Source organism: Maylandia zebra, linkage group LG3, assembly GCF_041146795.1.
Source record: "Maylandia zebra isolate NMK-2024a linkage group LG3, Mzebra_GT3a, whole genome shotgun sequence".
Lineage (NCBI taxonomy): Eukaryota > Metazoa > Chordata > Actinopteri > Cichliformes > Cichlidae > Maylandia > Maylandia zebra.
In genome coordinates this window covers 16,176,877-16,199,481 of record NC_135169.1, presented here as the reverse complement: position 1 = coordinate 16,199,481, position 22,605 = coordinate 16,176,877, and the positions used below count along the sequence as shown (strand labels likewise).

The 22,605-nt window shown below is 37.1% G+C and overlaps 2 protein-coding genes and 1 long non-coding RNA gene across 4 annotated transcripts in view; 1 reads left to right on the top strand and 2 right to left on the bottom strand.

The window, feature by feature from the left end:
• The window catches only part of LOC101487469 (butyrophilin subfamily 3 member A2), a 406,303-nt gene that overhangs the window by 38,303 nt on the left and 345,395 nt on the right, over positions 1-22,605 (bottom strand). The gene's annotated exons all lie outside the window — the stretch shown is intronic.
• LOC143414059 (uncharacterized) lies at positions 5,826-12,172 on the top strand. The gene is made up of 7 exons (XM_076877699.1): positions 5,826-5,841; positions 7,660-7,911; positions 9,289-9,447; positions 9,575-9,625; positions 10,704-10,778; positions 10,993-11,058; positions 11,506-12,172. The coding sequence occupies exons 1-7, from the start codon at positions 5,826-5,828 to the stop codon at positions 11,595-11,597; spliced, it is 711 nt and encodes a 236-aa protein (XP_076733814.1). The 3' UTR covers positions 11,598-12,172.
• Positions 14,086-21,743, bottom strand: LOC101463834 (butyrophilin subfamily 3 member A2). Its single transcript, XR_013095598.1, has 6 exons — positions 21,679-21,743; positions 16,159-16,307; positions 15,574-15,915; positions 15,008-15,295; positions 14,806-14,925; positions 14,086-14,702 (listed from the first exon to the last, which is right to left on the bottom strand). It is a non-coding gene; the product is annotated as a butyrophilin subfamily 3 member A2 (long non-coding RNA).

Below are 22,605 nucleotides of genomic sequence, written 5' to 3'. Positions count from 1 at the left end.
CTAATTTTCTTCTTCTAAATTCAGATAAAACTGAGACTATTGTACTTGGCCCTAAAAATCATTTTCTCTGTTAACTTTGTATACGTTAACTAGTTAACATGAAAACATGTTAACTTGTAAAGTTTTAGATTTGGGAGGGAGACACTATCTCTACTATTAGGATAAGGCTTAAAACTTTCCTTGGATGTTTAGTAGTTGCAGTGGAGAATGTTCATTGGCAGTAGTCTTCTGCCAATGAACAAACTTACATTTGAGAAACAAATTAAATTAGTTGTTCAGTTCTCCTTTTTTAAATTAAGACTCCTATCCAAGGTGAGATCATTTTTATGATTTGTACAAAATGCTGCAGCCTGCCTTTTGACTTGTGTGAAGAGACATCAACATATTACTCCGGTCCTTGCTTCCCTTCATTGGCTTCCAGTGCATTTTAGAATTTAATTTTTGACTTATAAAGAGCTAAGTGGCCAGGCACCAGACTATTTGTCTGACCTTTTGCAGCATTATACGCCCTCTAGAGCCCTTTGATCAAGTGATCATTTACTCCTTACCTTACACAAGTTTAGGAAGGTTCATAGAGGGGATCAGGTGGCTGCGGTTGTGGCGCCGAAAATGTGGAACGATCTACCTCTCCACATTAGGAAGGCCCCAACTGTTACTCTTTTTAAATCCCATTTTAAAACATTTTTTTTTTCACTTTGGCTTTCGATACTGCATGAGAGTTACCAATTCTTTTATCCTAATTTTCTTACCTGTTGTTGATGTTAATGTCACTGTTTAATTATTACTTTGCACAGCACTTTGGTCAACTCTGTTGTTATTGAATGTGCTTTGTAAATAAATGAATAAAACAAATAAAATAAAATTCATCAGTTGGATATGTCAGAGCCACCGGCCTGTAGCTGTTGAGGTCCTTGGGACGTGGAATCTTTGGCACTGGTACAACACAAGAGGTTTTCCAGAGCTGTGGGACTCTCCCCACCCTCCGGCTCAGGTTGAAGATGCGCTCCATCTGGACCCACTGCCTTCCTGCCTCTGATCCTCCTCAGTTCCCTCCTAACCTGGATGTTCGAGAGAGACAGGCTGGAGCTTTGTGTTGGCTGCGTGCTGGATGCTGTGGTTGGGGGTGGAGAGTAGTGATCAGGGTGAGTAGAGGAGGTGTGAAGTGGCTGAGGTATCTGAGGTGGAACAGCAGCAGTGGGGGCGGATAAGTCTGCAGCTGATGTTGAAGACTGCCTCACGGCTAAATCAAACCCATTAAAGGAATGATTCAGTTCATTTGCCCACCTCACATCCCTCCCAGGCACAGAGTTCTGACCTTTGTGGCCCGAGATGGTTCTAAGGCCTCTCCAGACTCCACCAACGTTGTTTTCTTGAAGCTGGTTCTCCATCTTCTGCCTGTAGCTGTCCTAGCCTTTCCTTATCAGTCCCTTCAGCTCTCTCTGCACCCTTTTCAGCTCCCCAGGCGCAGAAGAGGCATACAGGTAATACACTGTATGCCTCTTCTGTGCCTGAGTAAAGTAAGTCCAGTGTTTTACTGTCTCTGGTTGGGCATGTCAGATACTGGGTGAAGGTGGGAAGTGTGGAGTTCATCGAGGATTGATTAAAGTCCCCTAATATTAGGAGAAGAGCTTGTGTTTGCAGTCTGCTGACCACAGTATGGAGAGCGTCACAGGCTGCATCCGCGTTGGCCAAGGGAGGGACATACGCTGTTATCACGATAACATGTGAGAAACCCTGGGGATGTAGAACGGACACATACTAACGGCTAACAGCTCAATGTCTCTGCTGCAGAGTTGTTCTTTCACAGTGATGTTCCCAGGGTTACACCATCTGTCGTTCACAACACTGCCAGTCCCCCTCCTTTCCTCTTACTGCTCTCTCTCGTCCTGGTCGCCCGCAGCAGCTGGAATCAAGGTAGTGTCACGCTCGTTCCGGAGTTAGCAGTGTTAGCCAGGACTCACCGGTATTCCCTCTGTGACCAGGTTAGCGATGTGAGCCCAACCATCTAATTAACTCTTAAATTAATTAATTAATTTATTTATTCATGTATTTTTTTTTATCAACTACAGAAAGAGTAGCTTTCTAGATATCTAATTTTAAGTCCACATTTTAAGTCTACATTTTAGAGACATAATTGGAGAATACTGGTGCGAAATTGGAGGGATGCATATAAGCAGCACAGTCATCATGCATAATTCATAATATTTGCATTTGGCATACTTAGTGGGATCCAGATAAAATTTTGTTTCCCTCTTGACCAAGCTGCATCTCTGTTTTAATGTATAGCATAGAATAGATATGTACAGTATGTAACGCTAAGTTATTTAAGGACTAGTTTATGTCAATGGATGAATTTACTGACTGACGCGCAGAAGAAATAGTTCTTTATGGAGCCCAGATGGTGTGAATGATGAGACCAAAAACTGCAATGTCTTGTACCAAAAATATATTGAAAAAATAGGGGAAAGGGGAAATGGAACAAAATAATTAATACAACACACAACGTAAATGTCCACAATTAAATAATAAATCAGTGCTGTGATTTTTCTGTGCAAGAGTCCTTTTGCTAAGAGTCCTTTTTTTTTGGTCCTTTTCTTTTTAAAGTTCACTTTTAAGGTATTCCTCCTTAGGGTCCAGCTTCATACAAGGGGGAAATATGTCCGTAATCCAAAGACGGCTAAGTGGGGGAAAAGAGGGGAAAACAAAGAATGGTCCTACCGGCTCGCCACTTCAATATGAAGAAGATCAATTCAAAGGGGAAAAAAAACCTGACCTGTAGGTCAGAAAAATGTCCATTAGCACATCAAGTTCAATTCAGTTTACCGGTAAACAAGTATATTCTTCTGCATGTCTAGGTAACAATGCAAACCATAAATCATCATCAATCCATGTACAACAGTTAAATCATTAATCATCTTAGCTACGTAGCTTAATCTATACAGTCCAGTAGCGTTCGCTACAAACAATACAAAAACAACAATAAAGGAAAACAACTGTCTAACAGACAGCATAGCCGAATTCAAGGCAACACATAACAATAATCTTTCAATCGCACTTTGTTTCAAAGTAAGCCCATTAACATGCTTAAGTAAATAAAGTGTTCAAAAACAGCGGTTTTTGAACCGGAGTTCTGCTTGCGGTGGGAGCGCTGCCGCACAAAGTCATTTTCTAATCGCGAAAACGATCGGCTGGTTACTGACAACCAAAGGTTGAAAGATATTAAGGACACTTACCGCTGAGTTTAAAGTTTAAAGATGAATTGAGGGGAGAAAACGCTTTGTTTTCCAACACCGTTCTAAATGCCATAAGCTCACAGCCACAGCAGGAGTCGAACCCGGAAGTATCCCTCCACAGCCGGTTTTCAGAGTTGCCGCGACATGGAAGGAGCCAATCAGAAGAGGGACCTCAAATCAGCTGACGTGGGTCATGTGACAGGGAGTAGTTGATATGGGTTACAGGTACAAATGAGCCATGAGGAGAAAAAAAGCCATTTTGTAATAATTTATTCATGAATTGTAATGGAGCTTAAAAAAATATAATGGAATACCTGGGACAACATGAACTATATGGAAAAAAAATATTATGCCACACCACTTAATCTGAATCTTTCCTAAAAATGTTGTGTGGATTAAAATGCCATAATGATTCAGGAGATTTTAAGCATTCTTTTAGCTTATAGCTTTAGCTGTACATTTTCTCCTTAAATGTACAGTTCAGGTCCATGAAGTCCAGAAGGCCAAAACCACCTTTATCTTTAGGTCAAAAGGCAATGATTTGTTCTTAGTCTCATTAAATCAAGCACCTATTCATGCTTCTACAAACCTGGTCACTGATTTAAAGGGTTGTACAGAAATTGTCTTTCGCTCCTGGGAAAATTCCACAGTCATATGTTGTGTTATTTCAAAATGGCTTTTAGGAATCACAGTGACTCAGCCACAAAGCGGAAGAAATAAAGTTACAAAGCAGGGGTCGCCAAGTGGTTAGAGCCATAGTGCTTTAAAGTTCTCTCTATTACCCAAACTCTGCTGACTCAGTAACTGCAGAAATCTTAAACTATGGCATTACCATCAGCCATCAGCAAAAACAAAACAAAAAAACAATAAAACACGGTGCACTGTGGTTTCTATGACTGAGCAATTACTTGATTTTTTTAAATTTTCACCAGATGCCAAAAAGTAGGCTGAGTGATCGAAATCTAAAATTGAGAAAACACAAAATTCAATAAATAAAAGGGCATAAAACAAATAATAGTCTGTAGGGGCATTTTCATGCAATCACATGTGTTTGAAATGGAACCCTGTTGGGCCTCAGTCACCACAGAAGCACAGGAAGAGGAAGTTCGTACAAAATAATATATCCTCAAGTTAGTCTGATGCTCATGCAGTCAGCAGCAAGACAGCATGGAGGTCAGATTTCCCACCATCAGAATTTGTAAGTACTGACATTGTCTTAAAAAAATACATGGATAGACTGAAGGGCAAATTAATATATCCAAAATACAGCCATATATTTGCATGTATTTTTATGGTGAGCTGTTTGTAACAGCTGTTTGTAACAGCTCACTAATAAATGCATAGGACTTATTATTAATGATTAGGGATGGGTATCGAAAACCGGTTCTTGTTGAGAACCGGTTCCCACTGTTTCAATTCCTTGGAATCGTTTGCCATTTTTGCAAACGATTCCCTTATCGATTCCAGTCGCCCCGAATGACGTCACCACGTTGCGGAGCGTCATTTACCTGGCAGGAAACACGGCGCCTAAGCGGCTCAAACGCTCAAAAGTTTGATTATACTTTATGAGAACCGATGACAACAGGGCAACTTGCAAAGTAGATATTTCATTTAAGGGAGGAAACACTACGAATATGCAAAAGCATTTGGTCACAAAACACGCGATGACACGTGTTTTTAATTCCGCTCCGGACTCGTGACTCTCAACCCAGCAGCAGCAGTAACGTTGCACGTCCTCTCCCGTTAATGCGGCAGGTAAATAATCAACTAACAGTGCATATTATGTTAGCGCAATCTGCCTTATTACAAGACCTGCCATTACTGTACATGTAGGTGACCATGATGAGAGAGACAGACAGAGTCTGGCTGGCGCTCGCTGGCAGTTCTCGCTGCAGTCTACCGGTAGCGTCTCCTTTCAGGCCAGGATAGACGAATGTTACCGAGCAGTGACTAAGTTTGTGGTCAAAGGCTTGCACCCATTTGCCACAGCAGATGCCCCCGATTTTCGGTAAGTGAATGTGTTTAATTGTAGGCAGGGACATTACTGGATATTCTTGTGTAATTGCTACAGAATAATATTTATTTTATTATTTTACATTTACAATTTTTTTTCCTGGGGACCCTGTGACACCCCATTGAAGAGCCGTAGGCTGGATCTCTTAAGATCTCACTGTTGGCTTTGTAAGGCCATGTTACTCCTAAATTTCTATCTTGTTCAAAGAGAAGATATAAAACAAAGTTCTAAGCTAATCGACCTTAGTGTTCTCCTTTTTAAAAAAAAAAAAAAGAATCGATAAGAGAATCGATAAAGAATCGAATCGTTAAACAGAATCGAAAATGGAATCGGAATCGTTAAAATCTTATCAATACCCATCCCTATTAATGATGCAAAAAACCCCAAAAAAACATGGTTATGCTTTATAATATGAACCATAAATAAGGTGCAAGTACCCTATTCTAACGTGCATTTTGCAGACAACAAGGTACAAATACACCGTACTTACATGCAGTTTGCAAGCAACAAGTCAGGTTTTTGCAAGAAGCAATGAACAAAGTACACTGTAAGTACAACTCATGTTTTTGAAGTCAACGATGAAACAAGTAGATTGTAAGTACTGTGTACTTTCTAAAATGTGAGTCACCTGCAAGACCCCTGAAACAATTAAACAATTACACTGTAGCACACATGACTAAGGCACAAGTAGCCTGTACTTTCATGAAATATGAAATATGAAATATTTCAATAATAACATAAAATTTAATTAGGTAATTTTAATACTGGGTGATTTCATGGTAAAATCCTGGGAAAAAAACCCAACAACTATATTTCTCCATCTTGGATCTTCTGCCAGTTGATTCCTGCAAAATGCAAGTAAATACAGGGTACTTGTGCTTTATTAGCTGGTTGTGTTAAAAAGTGTTATCAAAAACACTGACAAAAATATTAAATGTTAAAAGTCTCATTCTTAACCTTTTCAGTGCTGAATGTTCTGTTGCTGTTGGTTACAGTAGCTGAATTCAGTGATTCTCAAACACATAGTAAGTTTTTAATTATTCATGTTGTTTTTTGTGTTTTTTAAGTGTCTGTGTGTGTGAATGTAATACTGTGTGTAATAGATTGTATAATCTCTTAACAATCTGAATGTTTTTGAAACTAATGCAGTTGTTGTTTTCCAGCTAAAAATAGAGCTACAACATAAACCTCTAAAACAGTTCTGAAATAGCCCCCTATATGTATGTATATATATGTTGCATATATATATATATATATATATATATATATATATATATATATATATATATATATATATATATATACATATATATATGTGTGTGTGTGTGTGTGTGTGTGTGTGTGTGTGTGTGTGTGATATTTATTTATGGAATGAAATTTGTATATATATAGAATGATCTTCTGAATATATTTAATGAAAAGTGACGTTAAATTTGTTTGCATTTTTATGCCTTATCTTGGATGTAAAATGGTATAACGGTTTCAGTGATATGGTATTATGTGTTATCATGTGCTTCAGCTTCTGCTTGACATGTTATCTCAGTTGACATCTCCATCTTTGATTGATAATTTCTCTCAAGTATTGTGCAAAATCTTCTCTTCGTTTGAACAGCTGTCACAAGACAGTTGTCAAACTCTTCAAACTACTGAAATATTTCTGCTGTTGCCATATTGTAAAGGCAGATAATTCAGAAAACCTTAACTATCAACATGAGGTTCATTTATTCTACATATCCAAGTTTTATTCTATATATTTAGACATTGACGGCAGAGTCTTTATTTGATTTTCTGTCTCAGATTCAGGTTTTCCTCAAGTTGTTCCAAACAAGCAGCAGTTCTTTCAAACAGAACCTATCACTATCAGCTGTGAAGGGCAAAATGGGCTGAATGGATGGAGAGTGATGAAAAAGACAAAAGGAGATGTTAGAACATGTGCTTCAACCTGGGAAACATCGATTGGACCTTGCAAAATTATTAATGCATATCCATCAACTGACAGTGGAGAATACTGGTGTGAACATGGAGGAATACAAAAACGCAACTCTGTCAACATCACTGTAACTGGTATGTACATAAAAAAGCAATTATGTGTTAACATATTTAGTCCATTCACCATTTGTTCTGTTAAGTATATCGATTACAGTAATGCACAATGTCATATTTGATATATATTTTCATAACACTAAGGGATAATTTTTCTTCATAAAATGCATCACAATCATAATAAAGTAACACATATACATATATATTTACTGCATGTGCATTGTAATAATCAGAAATATCTATTTAAAACTGATTTGAGCTATTATTGTTGTTAGTAATGAATGAATATAATTAATGATTTCTATATATGTATAATTTTAACAAATATCACTTTTTTAAACAATAACTGTTATACATTCTTCCATTTAGATTTAGAGAGTCATGTGATCCTGGAGATTCCTGCTCAACCTGTGATGCAGGGAGAAAATGTGACCTTGCATTGTAGAAAAAAGGATGCAAACTCCAGCTACACTGCAAAATTCTATAAAAATGGCGTCTCCACTGGGAGCAGCTCATCAGGAAACATAATGCTTCCCACTGTATCCAAATCTGATGAAGGACTCTACAAATGTAGTATTGCTGATGGTGGAGAATCACCAGAGAGCTGGCTAACTGTTGGAAGTAAGATGCATCAATATTTTCCCCCCAAAAATGGAGACAAACTTTTTATCTGTGGCAGCAAAGATGGACCTGATTACACTTGAATGCTTTTCAGCATCTTTACTCACTCAGTTTCTTGCGTCATACACTCACAGCCGCAGCTTTTTAGCTGCCAGCCACATGTACACAACAACAACACAGTCAGGACCCAGTTCACCCTTATATGCAGGGGAGGCATGACGAGCTGATGCAGCTAAGGTGTGTCTGTCTCACCTGCAACCGCGCCAAAGTACCCAAACTATATTTTAAAGCTTCATGATAAATTGTGTAAATGAGAAATAATATATGGTCCATGATGAACATAGCCACTGTTCAAAGAGACATCAGAATGATGCCTTTACATGTCATTTTTGGAAGTTCAGTCCTGAAGTTGGTTGTTTTGTAACATAAGGCAACATCTTTATTTCGATATCTAATGATAGTCTGGTGTTGACGTCCATAGGATTGCTGTACACAGGTATGTGTAGTCAAAATGTGGTCGTTGTTGACATCTCTTTTTTTTTTAACAACAAACTTTTAGGTTATATTGAAATATCTGAAGTTCTTGTGGTGTTATTCTTAGTAAGGGTTTAGTTGACGTTTAGTCTAGTTGTGTTTTCACCCATGTCTCTGTGTTTGTGTCTTTTCCTGTCTTTTGTGTTAGTCTGTCATAGGTTTCTTGTCTGCGTGTTCATGTTGTCAAGTTTGTGTTATCATGTTATCATGTCTACGTCTCTACATGTTTCCTGTTTTATTTTGTAAGTCTTGTGTTTCTTTGTTCAGTGTTTAGTTTTACTCTTCTCCTACGATGTTCATGTTTCTTGTCCATACAAACTCTTCATAGTTTCTCACATACACCTGTGCAGAACCGTATTCATGTCACTGTTTTCGTAGTCACTGTTTCTTCCGATTTAAGCCTTAGTTTAGTTTTGTCCCAGTTCTTTTTTTACCTTGGTTTGTGTACTCATGTTGTCACCCTCTATAAGAGGCTCACTTTTTGTTTGTCAAAGTTATTTGTTGTCTATCATTCACGCAACACACAGTCAGCTCCAGCTGCCTTTTGTTGTCCCATGTTTCCTAGCACATTTTTTCTATTGGCTAATGATTGGATCAGTATGCTACCTTCTGAAATGGGACTAAATCATATTGGGTATACATAATTGTCTTGAATAGGATTTATTTAAGTTTTTACATGAATATATATATATATATATATATATATATATATATATATATATATATATATATATATATATATATATATATATATATATATATATATATATATATATATATATATATAGTAATTTAAAACATTTTAATCCTTTCTAATGCACATTGCAATTATCTTTCTTGCAGGTCATCCTACAGTGCCTTACTTAGAGATCTACCTGGGGCTCTGCATTGGTTTGGGTGTTTTATTGGTGGTCATTCTGCTAATATTGGTAGGAGTGTTTCAACGTAATAAACATCAACAAACCATCAGAAATCACACCGAAGAAACTTCTTTGACACCAGGTATGTTGACAGTATGCTAATCAAAACATGTCTTTTTATTTTATAACAATAAGCATGCTTAGTGATTCCTGGTGGATATTAATAATAATATTTTTTTTCTTGTTTATTTTGTCTTCTTTATAAGAAGGTGCTCAAAATTCTACTGCCTCCTTCCGGTCTCCCTCTTCTGCACAAACAGGTCAGGAAGGCCAACATTTGTTTAGGAATAAAAAACATGAACTTCAAATCTACAGGATCATGGAAATTAGAAACACAGTCCTTTAGTAAACCATATACCCTAGGACATGCACCTGCCATTGTATTGTTTGGTCTGTGATTTTAGTCCCTCAGCAGTTTTTTTAGTGTTAATTGTGATATCAAATGTTTCATTTAGCTTTTAATTTAGTTTAATTATATATATTTTTTGTGGATAAAACAAAATTTAGGCATCTAAATCTTTTGAATTTTAATCTTGTCTTAGTTGACTGAATATGATTAATATTATAGCAGACCTTTGATTAAAATTGTTGAATAAAACATCATCTTGTTTTAGTCATAATTTAGTCAACTAAATTCATAGTTTTAGTCGACTAAATATCATAAGACTTTAGGAGACTAAAAATGTATTCAGTTGACTGAAATAGAAAGTATAAAAGTTTGAAGTATTTCGACTGGTGTGTTTCTCCAGACAACTTATTTTCCTTGACATAAAATGTGTCTCTATATCTACTCTTAACATTTTGTCACATTTTCATGAGACACGGGGAGCACGAGAGCTAGATCTACCTTCCCCTCTGCAAAAAAAGGCTTTACCATTTCCCAGTATAACCTTACTGCACAAGCAAGATTGGTCAATTATTTTTATTAGGCAACATGCTGTTATCATTTTTTGTATATAAATTGCATGTTACTGTTATGAAACAAATTGTGTTGTGTTTTCATGTGGTAGAAGCATATATCCTATAAATATGTGCCACTCTACTGGTTGCTAGGAAAGACAATGACATTGTAATAACTAATATAAATACGAACTATCAGGGTCCTAAGATGTAAGTAATATAATTTAATTTAGTAATAACTTGTTGACCAAAAACAACAACACAACATTTTAACCATCACTCTTGTTTTGTCATTTCTCTTTCATTTTACTATCTTTACTTTGAGATGGTTATCATATAGAGAAAGTGTCTAGAATGAGAGATTTAAAAAAATGTAACTAAATTGTCTGCCCATATCTTTATACTTTGTTTAAGGTTTGGCTTATCTTTATTTTTCAGTGCCTGCAGTGGTAAGCAGAGCTGAACAAAACAATGAGACATATTCCCTCATCACAAAACCAAGAATGCCAAAAGGTAATTTGCCTAAACTGGAAAACATTGAAGTTATAATACCCTTAATTGCTTAAAAGGCCTAGTGGAAGAGAAATATGCTATCATATAAAAAGTAACATCTTCCAGAAGTCCACACATCACATTTTCACAGCCGGAAATAAGTGAGGACAATTTACATTTGAATGTAATGAAAGAAAAATCATTCTTATGATGTTTTGTTGTTATATGTCTGCAGAGGACCATGCACTTGAATCAGTCCAGGAGACGTATTCTATAGTCAGAAAACCCAGCAATGTGAAAGGTAACTGACACTGAAAAGATTTAACATCCTTCATGCTCACCACTATGTTTTGAGAACAACTAAAATGTATGTTAGTTTTGGTGCTTTTGGGGGATTTCAGTGACAGTGATGTTATATATTTTTTCTTTTTGATTTATATTTCTTTTAAACACACCGTGTGTGTTTCATGTTGTTGATATTTTGAGCTTTGTTTTGTGGATCTCAGAAAAAAAAAAAACCCACACAAGAAACTGACAGAAATATATGTTGATGAGTCCCCTCGGTTTATCAGATTTAAAACAGTTAGATAACACTGTTTTAAATTTGGAGCCTTAATTTGTCATAGTTGGCAAAAAAAATTTGAAATTATTAGTTGGTTCAAATATAGTTTCCAAAATTTCTGATAGCTATGTTGTTATTTCAAAATAAATAAACAACTGTTTTGAAATTGATTGTGTCTCCAAACAGAGCTGGCAGCAGCGAGCTGGTTGCAGAGAGATGCCAGTCAACGAATTACTGACATGGATCCGGATAACTTTTACTGTGCAATACAAAACTAAAAGTAAAGGGAATGCTAGTCTTCAGTGTGCCTTTTAATTCCTTTGGAAAAATTGGCATTTATATAAAATACAATGAAACATTTTTGTGGTTATTAGCACATTTCATTCCTTTTGTATAAATAGTTAATGTCTAATTGGTGAAAAGATGGCTGTTTATAGAAACTTGCAAACATCTCACCCTCATGGTTTGTTTTCTTAATTATCTCCATTCTTCATCTGAGAGTAAAACGTCTGTCAATTCACATCATCATGTCTATTTTAAAGGGTAGCAGTTTTTTAAAAAATAGTGAAGCCCAGGTCTATTTGCTTTGCCTCATGCCTCATTATAGATATGAATGAATACACTGTTGCAATTTTTCAATATACTCACTGTGGCTTCTGTGGCAACACAGTGTGTCAAATGTTAGTGTTGTGTCAGCTATCAACAGAATATCCGTTTATGGTAAAGATGGTGATACTGTCAACACAAGGTGGGAGAATAGATTTAATGCAAAAAAGTCTGCATTTTGTTATAAAAGAAATTTATCTAAGATGATTATGTTGTTAGCTTGTTTTGTGAGTTGTTTTCATATATATATATATATATATATATATATATATATATATATATATATATATATATATATATATATATAATTGATTCATTTCTAATTTTTTGTAATATGTTTGGTTTGGACTCTTATTAAAAACACTGGCCTAACAACTCATTTGTGGTTAATATAATTATTTATTGTTGCTATAGTGAATTGACATGGTAAGGTATTTAATCTCAGAATTCTTTCCTCACACAACAGAGCTATTTCTTCAGCATTGTGACCAGCACTAGAAGTACTTCAAGTTGTATTTTTTCTCCTCCTGATTTCAAATCAGGAAACTTTTGCATGCAAAATGAATGTGATAACATCAACATCACAAACCTCCTTTGTTTAGTCACAAAAGAACGTAAAGGACACAAATATTTTTCTAGCAGTACAGGTGGATAATCAATGTTAAAGGGCAACATTTAGTACTCTAAGGTAGTAGTGAGACATGTTTTATGATTTAAAGATGGTGAAAAGTAAATGGACTCTATACACCATGTTTCATTCCCCCTTTTAACAAACACATTCATAAAAACACATTTTTCTGTGTTTTTATGTATTTTCTGTGCTGGTGTGATGGAAGAGGAAGCTAGGCACAGGATGAGATGGAGATCAGTAATCCACTGTGGCAAATCTCAAAGGGAATAGTCGAAAGAAGAGCTTGGGCTGATGGATGGAGAAGTAATGTTTTATCTGTGAAATAACCTTTTTTGACAACTGTTGCATTTTAGGGGAAAAATGAAATTAAGATCGTTAGATATCCAAGTCACCTCATCTGTCTCGTCCAATGAAGATCTAAGCACTGAAACATCAGGTTAATGGAGAGACTTGATGTGTTTTTTCTTTCTACCACATCTGTCACCTTGCAATGTTTAAGAACTGTACAGTAAAAACATCCTCCAAGATTACTTGTAAAGTATCAGCTGGGTACTTGTGCCTACTTTGTACAACTTTCAGCTTGCAGTAAATGTTTTACGAAACTGTTGAAGACGGTAACTTTCTAAAGACATCACTGTGTACATTTACAGTATTTTATATGGCCACCATGTATTGAAGTAGCTATTACCTGGAAATAAGCTGAACTGGAAATTGGCTCATGTGGTTATTACTCTTTTCATCAGAGTTTGTTTATTAAGAGATATCCATTCAGCATAACAGTTCAACCACTTTTTTTAAAATCTTTTACTGTCAACTAGAAGATGCTGCTGATATGAAGAGCTATTAATACACTGACTGGTAATGATAGTTTCACTTGTAACCACACACACACACACCAGGCTTAAAAACACGACATCATGTGACAGATCATGACTATCTTTAAATATCTGGTGCATTTAATAGTGATGGTACATTCTGCTGATAATGTGAATTTTGCTGTCACGGTACTAACGTATTTTACACGTTTTAATGTCTTATTTGACATTTTGACACAACCTTTGTGAATTTTTTTTTTCTTAAACAAAAGAGAACTACACACTTGCAGTATATCCAAAGCAAAACTTTAGCTTTAGAAAGACAAAATTAAAGACAGAAAGCAATCAGATAACAAATAGATTTGGAAACTGTGATGTAGAATGTGAATGTATGAACTGGTACATGGCACCAAAATGCACTAATATTCAGTTTATATTAAGGTCATCGCCAGTGTTGGGTTGTCATTACCAGTAAGAAAGGAAAAAAGCTACACAAAAATGCCATTTCCTTGACACAGGCAACTCTATCTTGCATCGGTATCTACTCATATACTGTTGTCATAAATCTTATGGCCACTAGAGGTCACTGAGGTATAATTAAACATTGTGTGAGTGGGGCAACTCAACCAATGCCTTCTACTGTGTTTATCTGGTGATGACAGGGTCTCTTCTGTGGAAGAAATAAAAGTCATCTTCTCTTTACTTCAGCTGCTGTGGTTATGTCAATGTTAGAGACTCTTCATTAAATGAATAATGTGACTGTTTTAGGCTTTACTTTTATGCCTCTGGTCTGTCTGATTGGAGTTACATTTGAACTTCATTTCTGTTCTTTATTTTCTCCAACTGTTCAAGAATTGTTTCTAAAGTCTTGTCTAATTCTTCCTTCTTCTCTGACATTACCTGAACCGCATACACTACTGATTCGTTTTCGTGTATTTTTCTATCAAGAGCTTGCTTCATTGAACAAAAAATAATTTTTGTTTCCTCATCTTGATTTATTTTTGCAGACTGTATATTATTTTGTTCTGTTGGTTGCATATTTGTCACCAGTTGATTTTTATCTTGCTGTTTCTCTAGCTCCCGCACTTCGGAAGTAAGTTCATCAATATCTTTTTCTAAATTAAATTTATGATTCATTAATAATTGAACTGCTGTTAACAAATGAAATTTGTCTACTGCTTGTTTTTCTTTTTGAGCCTCAAGATTTTCTTGTTTTGTATTTATGTCACCAGTGTCAATACAGTCTTCGGTGAGATGCTTTGTTTCTCCTTTCTCCTCAGTGTCGAGCTGAAGTGATCTGTGATCAGAGGACGTTCTTGTGAAGTTTCTTCCTGTTGTACAAAAGAAAGTCATTTAAATTCACAGAAATCTATTATCCTATAATTTTTTTAAGAAAATATTTTTTTTGTCACTTTTTACAACAAGATACTGTACCTCGGCGTTTAGAACGATATTTCCACACAACTAAGACAACTGCAAGAATTAGCAAGACTGTCACAACAACAGCAATGGTGATGTGAGCCGCAGAACTACATGAGGGGTTAAATAAATCACCTGGAATGAGAACACACAGGATATTTTACACAAAAAATACATAAAACTATAACTAAATACTTTGTGTGTTTGATTTTTTTACCTGGAACATGTATGTGTGTCTCTCTGCTCTGGTTGGTGTTCCTCTGTTGGACTCTGCAGGTGATGTTGTTGCTGTGTCTCTTCTCCACAGTCACTCTGCTGCTGACAGTATAGAGGTCATCAGGACCTCTGAGGGTCTCTGTAGGTCCAGCAGAGAGGAGGTTTCCCTCACCGTCCAACCACAGCAGCTCAGGCTCTGGATACCAGCCTGCAGACTCACACTGTAACACAACTTTACTGCTGTCCTCACTGTTCCTCATTACAGTGATGGTAAGTGATGAAACTACACCTAATTTTGAAAAGGGAAAACACATTGGTCACCATAACTAGTAGCAACACTAAAGGGCCATTAAATTTATTGCAAATGCACTGAATACTTGTACACCAACTGTATTTAAACCATTTAACAGTGACATGAAAAACACTATTCTACTATTCTGTATTTTTTACCCTTGTGATTTTTTACTACTAACAATGTTTTTTTTTTCTAAACTAAATATTGACTGATGATTTTCAACATTAGATCTCATTTTGAGCTTTCTGTGCAAAGACTATATCTCCACTTACCAACAACAAGCTCAACACTGGCTTGTCCACTAAGCGCAGGACTGAAGCATTTGTATGATCCCCTATCTGACAGTTTCACTTTGGAGAGTTTTAGTGAAATGTCTCCGAGCTTCAGGTTGTTAATGGGTAGTGATGTTCTTTCCATGTAGGCTTCATTTTTTTTATTCACGAGCTCCACGCCGTCACGCCAAACATGCACAAATTTAGGTGTGAGGTCAGATCGTGTCCACTCTACTGTCATATCAGCAGCATTCACAGCAGGATCCAGATGACATGGTAACACAGTGTCATCACCAACTATTGCCACAACTGGCTCAGATGGACCAACCACCTGAGACACACCTAAAGGAAAATTACAAATACGTGTCATTTTTGAAAGAAAGTTACCAAACATTGTTTTATTAGTTTCTGATTAGATTATTTTAAACCGAGGTTCAGAAGCACAGGTGTTGTACATTTGCTGTTTTAGCCTGTGGCATAAATGAAATGGCTGACATTTAATCAATAACAGAAATATTTGAGTAATTAATAGACTTAGATGTGTTGCATAATTTGTGTAACTCCATAACGATAAGACTTAATTACCTCCACAAAACTGTGCTAAGTGAAAGAAAAAAATAAAGTGATGAAAAAGGAAGACACAGATGGGCCCAACTGCCATTTTACAGCATCGTCCATCCTTCAGGCAAAACATTGTAGATGTAGACTGAAGTGAAAAATATGGGAAAAAAATCCTAGAAGGCACAGAAAATTGAACATTATTCATACAAATAACCACTATAAACAATTATGATTTAGCTTTTCACATCACAATTGTAGACATATAAAGCATCTTGAGGCAACTGGGGCAACTACAGAAGAACCTTATCTGTTAATCATTGATAAAGGACAATCTGTCCCTTGTTTAATGAGGCTTGTTTGATATGGCATATCAGAGCATTTAGAGTTTACTGGCTCTTTTGCCTTTGTGGGCGTCCTACCCTCTTTCCAGCCTTATGCACCACCTCTGTGTAGAGCTATTTCTCCACAGAGAGGAGGCACCCAGGCAATTTGTACTTAAGGCCAGAGAGTCTTTAGTCTCTGGTGGGCAGTTACAGTTTATATTATCACATTTTTGTTAGACAAATAAAAGGACACAAAATATCTGTCTTAAATTTTTCACCGTTGCAACACCTTTGTAGACAAAAATGTACACTGACAATATCTGCCATAAAATCCTAATACAGCAATATTTTTTCTGTCCTTTTCCCCAAAAATAACCAACTTGAGCGCTTTTCAAAATGATCAAACATTAAATAATTTTCAAGGTTTGAACGCTTTAAATGCCAGTTTAAACATTTGAATCATTACTTATCTATGGAAAAACTGACAAAACCTATGTTTGTTTCCATATATGTGTCTGTGTTTTTGAGGATTTTATGGCAGATGTTGTAACATTGAGGTTGTCATGTAAATCTGCTGTACAAGGCAGGATGAGGACCCAAAAACAGGACTCAATACTCATAAGAACTACATGAAGAAGGAGCTTAATTTCATTGTAAAAACTACAACACTTTATTATTTTCTGCACCCTAAGACACACTTAAAATCCTTGAATTTTCACAAAAATCGACAGTGCGCCTGATAATCCAGTGCACCTTATATGTATTCTGATTATGCTTAATGACCTTGAACCAAACTTATGCGGTACACGGCGCTCAAAGATCTGTCAGAAAATGTTTTAGTACGACTTTGGAAGCCGCACCACTTGATGGATTGTCGGAGCATTACGGCTACCGTAGGCAGGAGCCTTTCGGAGTAATCTGGGTCCAAACTCCGTCTTCTCCAGGTCCCAAAGTCAAACGAGTTGAAAACTGTCTAAACTATTTCCTCTCTAATAAAATGATCAGCGTTGCTGCTTTACTGGGTGTAACAATTACGTTTAACATCTAGGCATCCATGAAAACGGAATTTATTAAATTTACTTTAGCTGGAAGCTAGCAGGAAGTTAGCTCACTAGTTTCCATCTAAACATGATATACCATGTTCTGACTAAGAGATTTCTTAAAAATTCAAACGTACAGCTCTGCTATCACTTCAACATAAATTCGACATAAATGAAGACAGAAAACTAAACATCAGTGACGTTTGTAGGGTTACTGAAGTTGGACTACCTGGTATATAATGATGTGCTCCGTGATCGCTAGTGACAGCTATGTTAGCATAACATAAACACAGTGAAGCTGTGCTAACTAAATGCTAACTTTTTTGACTTATCTGACTTGTTTGTTTTGCTTAACCCTTTAAGACCTACCATAGAACCAAGTCCGCCAGAGCTTATAGTATATTTTTACATGCTGTGGTGCCATTTTTGGGAGCATTTCAACTTGCTATACATCAATACAACCATTACAGCCTAGGTTTTAATAATATGTATGCATTATCTTTATAGTAACTACATAAATTGCAAAAAAGTGCAATAAACTACGAAAAAATTGAAAATCGTTTTTGCTTTTTTAACATATATTTCTAGTTAGAGAAATTTAAGAGGCTTATCCCTCAAAACTGAGAATACAAAAAAGTTGCACAAAATAGTTTCCTACCACAGGAAATTTATTTTGAATGTCTTCATAGTTTTATTTTTGAAATACACCAATTTTTATATACTGCAGGAAAAACGAAAATAGATATTATGATGCAGATTTGCAAAAAAGCAGCATATGCATCAAAATAAACTATTTCCAGCAGTGCAATATTAGTCCTAAGCATCCCAGAAACGACACAGAAAGTCATAAAGTCAAAGATAACTTTTAAAAACAGGAGTATAGGCTCAGATGGTAAAAAAAAAACTACATTTCCGCGAAAATGACGTCACTTCCGGTTTTGGGTAGATCATGGCGGACATGCGATAGTTCGCGCTGATAGACGTAGGAAGTGTTATGAATAGCTGATCGAATCGGCAAAGCGTGTTTCTGGAATATTATGTTTTTATTGCTGCAAGTGCTTTTTATGCAGTTTTTTCAAAGCTATATGTGGAAGGAAACTATGATAACATATGCAAAAAAAAAAATTTGCGCCAGCTTACGTGGTTGCAGTGCTACCGGGATTTAAAAATAGTTACGCAAAACAGAGTGTGCCCGCTCTGACCGGTTTTAAAGGGTTAATGTGCCTTATAATCTGGTGTGCCTTATGAATGAAATCAGACCCGTTCATCGGCAGCGTGCTTAATAATCCGGTGCTCTTTATGGTCCTAAAATATGGTAAATAGGAGACACGAAACCAAAACTGCAAACTAGAAACAAGGAACTAAAACTAGAAAACAGGGAAATTGGTTAACTAGAACTAGACAAACCAGGAGGAAATTCACAGCTTCAAGGAAGACAGAGAAACAACACAGCAACATGGGACAACGCAACAATGTGCAGAGCAAATAACAGAGTCTAAATACACAAATAATAACAATGGAATGAGACACAGGACGAAAACACAGCTGGAACAAATCTGACAAGGATTGAGACAAGGAGGAAGCAAACTGGAAACACTGAACACAGGACTTGGAACTGTCAAAATAAAACAGGAAACAGACAGAGACTCAAGACATGCAAGATGGCAGACACTACCTTCACCCAAAATGACCAAAGAAAAGTGGAAAACAGTTAAACATGAGAGGTTTTTGGACAAAGTTTGTGTTTTTTCCATTGTTTAAGCACTGCTTCCAGCCAAGAGTGATACCATATATGGCCTATAGCTGCAGAAAAGGCTAACATTGTTATCTTTTTACAATAAAACAGCTGAACATGAGAGGTTTTTGGACAAAGTGTGTGTTCTCCATTCTATAAGCACCGGTTCGAGCACTGTTTAAGCACCGACACCGTTTCAAAAGTACCAGTTTGGCACCGGTATCGGATAAAACCTAAACGATCCCCATCCCTAGGTTTCACTACCATCAGGTTAACTGCACAGCCCCCAGGAATCCCTGAGAGAGTTGTATCAGTCAACCAGTAAATTTTCTAGTGTTAGATATTCTACCCTTTTGACGCCCTCTACTGAGGCAGGCCCACCATGGGTCAAGTAATCCTCGGCATGTGTCTCACGGTTAGCTGACTACCTTAGCTGCCCGAGTGATGTCAGCCCTCTTTAGTCATAGCCAGTGACTGGTCCTCTCAGCAGTGTTATTTAATTCTCTTATAGCCTGCCTTTGTGCCTGTCCTCTGATTCCAGTCTCTCTAAGTAGTTTTGCTGTTGTACTGGCAACAAAGCCCCTGCACCCCACTTCCACTGGGCAGACCTTGATCTTCCAACCGCTGTCCTCTACCAAGTATGCATACTGCAGTTTCTTACACTCAAATGCTTCCTAATTGCATCCTCCCATGGTACCATCAGCTCAGCCGCGTAAGCAAGTTTTAAGGAGTTAGACCAAAGGACAAGGTCTGGTCACAGAATAGTTGTTACAATCTCTATGGGAAAAATTAACTTCTGATCTAAGTCACTCATGAAAGTGGAAGATTGAGGAAATATTTCTCACACTGTAAACGCTACATCCAGATAAACAGAATGAACCTTTTAGGGACTAAATCCCAGAGGATAATTGAAACCTGAAAATGCATGAACACTGGGTCACAGGCTCAGTGCAATGACAATAGTTAGATTTAAGACCGTTATTCGCAATAGAGGTATTTATAAATAACACAGAAGATCATTTTTTAGCTTTTATAGGCAAGCTCTGTAAATAAATATTTATTTAGGATCTGCTACTACTTTACACTGTATTGAATTCGAGTCTGTTTAACCTCAACACCCTGGTTATTTATTTATTTTTTTGATCACAGTTTTAGACATATCATATTGAGAACTAAAAGAAAATTAATATTCCCATTTAACTTCATGTGACTTCCTGCCTCGTTGCAGCTAAAAGAAACCACCCAAACACAGGATATCTGTCACGGACCCGGCTCTGGGGACTCGGGGTCCGTGGGCAGTGGGGACTATGACTGTTGTTGTTGTTGTTGTTGTTGTTGTTGTTGTTATTATTATTATTATTATTATTATTTGGTGTGTTGTCTGCACTGCCCCTTGGCACATCTGTATGTAGGCAGGTATGTGTGTGTGTGTATTGCCTTTCTGCTGTGGCCAAGTTACAGGCACCTTCAGCCCTGGGGGCGTGGCCTAACTTGAGGGCTGGCCACACCCGAAGTCCTGGCCGCACACCTGCTCCTCATCTGGGCTCGTCGGGGGAGCTATTTAGATGAGCGATGGAGCTTCCACCGACGCTGGATTATTGCGTTTGACTACACGTCAGTCTTCTAGCAAGTCAAGTCAAGTGAAGTGTGAGTGTATGCCTGCTGGGATAAGTTGTAACGGCTGCCTCTATTGTTTTCCCCTCAGGAGGAGTGTGGGACGAGAAGGAGCAGTGAGCACGGGGAGTGCAGGGACACTGGGGATTTATTGTTGTTTACTTCACCACCTTGTAAATAAACACTGTTGCACTGAAGAGTCCGGCGTTTGGGTCCTATTTCCCCATCTCCCCACGGTCTGCCAGCCAGACCGTGACAATATCAATGGAAAGCCCGGGATGTTCTGTATTTCGTACATCAGGATTTAGTAGGGTAGCTTAAATAATTTAAAAAGTATAGATCAAGAAATGCCCATTATGGAGGGCATAAATGAATAGACTGGTTGCTGGGAGGATATTGGCATGTCTTTCTGGCTGAACAGAAAATTTGCCTTATCTTAGATTTCCTGGAATCTACCTACGCTACTCTCTGAGTGCCTGTGTTTCCCTGCTTCTCATCTTTCTCCTCAGCTGTTATTATTCGAATCCCTTCATTTGATAGCTTTGAAAGTTTTCTGTAGACATTCTTCAATCTCGTTTTTCTTTTCTCCAGCTCTTGAGCTGCTGCAGTCAGCTCTGTATTTTATCTCTATTTGGCAAATACATTAAAGAAAAGCACAAAGGCTCAGCCAAGGCTGGAGGTGACCCATCAAACACTCACCAGAAACACAGATCAGCTTAGACTATGACCTTTTATTTTGAAATTTATTTTTAGTGTTTTGTGTTCTTGATTGTTTGTTCTCTTACTCAAAACAAATGAAAAACAAAACGAACAAATAAAAAAATAGACTTACCACAGATAAAGACCCCAGATTCCGACACAGTGATCCAAACTGTCGCTGTCAAAGTGAAGTGACTTACTGGAGACGAGCAGGAACTGAGACAAGAATTAATGAGTCACTGAAAACCAGACAATCCAGTCTGATCACCTTCTAGAATTCCTTGGTCTATTCATCATGTGAACAGTGAGCACTATGAACACAGGGACAGGTTCACTTGTGTAAATCACGTGTAAACCAAAGTACAAAATAGTTTCAGCAGTTTGTTATTACCTTCAACAAGGAGCTCATGTTGTTGGTAGTATTTGTATTTCATTCTGTCTGTAAACACAACCAGTGTTGGGACTAACACGTTATTAAGTAACACGTTTTAGTAACTACGTTATTATTGTGGTAACAAGCACGGTAACTAGTTATTATGGCAAAATCAGGAACGCGTTAATCGTTACTGGGATTTAGGGTCGTTATTTGTTACTTCGTGTGGTGGCTGTCGCGGCGCTTCCACAGATTCAGTAACACAAGTGGTGGAGGCCAGCAGGTGGATGAAGGAAAGGGGATGCAGGAGGAAGAGAGACTGCCGGCCCGAGTGTCAGGTGGACTGAACTTCAGTTAAGAAGTTATAACCTGCAGTCTATCTGGGTCAGATATAAACCAAGTTTAGGTGGAGTTTATTTTGCTTACGCTGACTTCTTCGTACTGGGTACTAGCTAGCATGACGGAGTTTCTACAGCTGGGTGGGTGCTATGTTACTGATGTTGAACTTATTTTGTTCATAAGGTTAATTGTCAGTGGAAAATTGTATTTAGTAGTCAGTACAAGCTTTTAATGATATAAGTTTACATGTGATAGAATCCTGCATGATGACCTTTTCCTTGCTTAGAACTGATTGTTCTTTATAAAATGTGTTCTGATATTTTTATCTGAATCTTCCCACAGCGATAG

Bases quoted from the DNA above. Each gene is read 5' to 3' on its own strand.
- LOC143414059 (XM_076877699.1), top strand. The intron at 9,448-9,574 runs GTATGTTGACAG...CTTTATAAGAAG, and splicing joins AGAAACTTCTTTGACACCAG to GTGCTCAAAATTCTACTGCC. The intron at 11,059-11,505 runs GTAACTGACACT...GTCTCCAAACAG, and splicing joins AAAACCCAGCAATGTGAAAG to AGCTGGCAGCAGCGAGCTGG.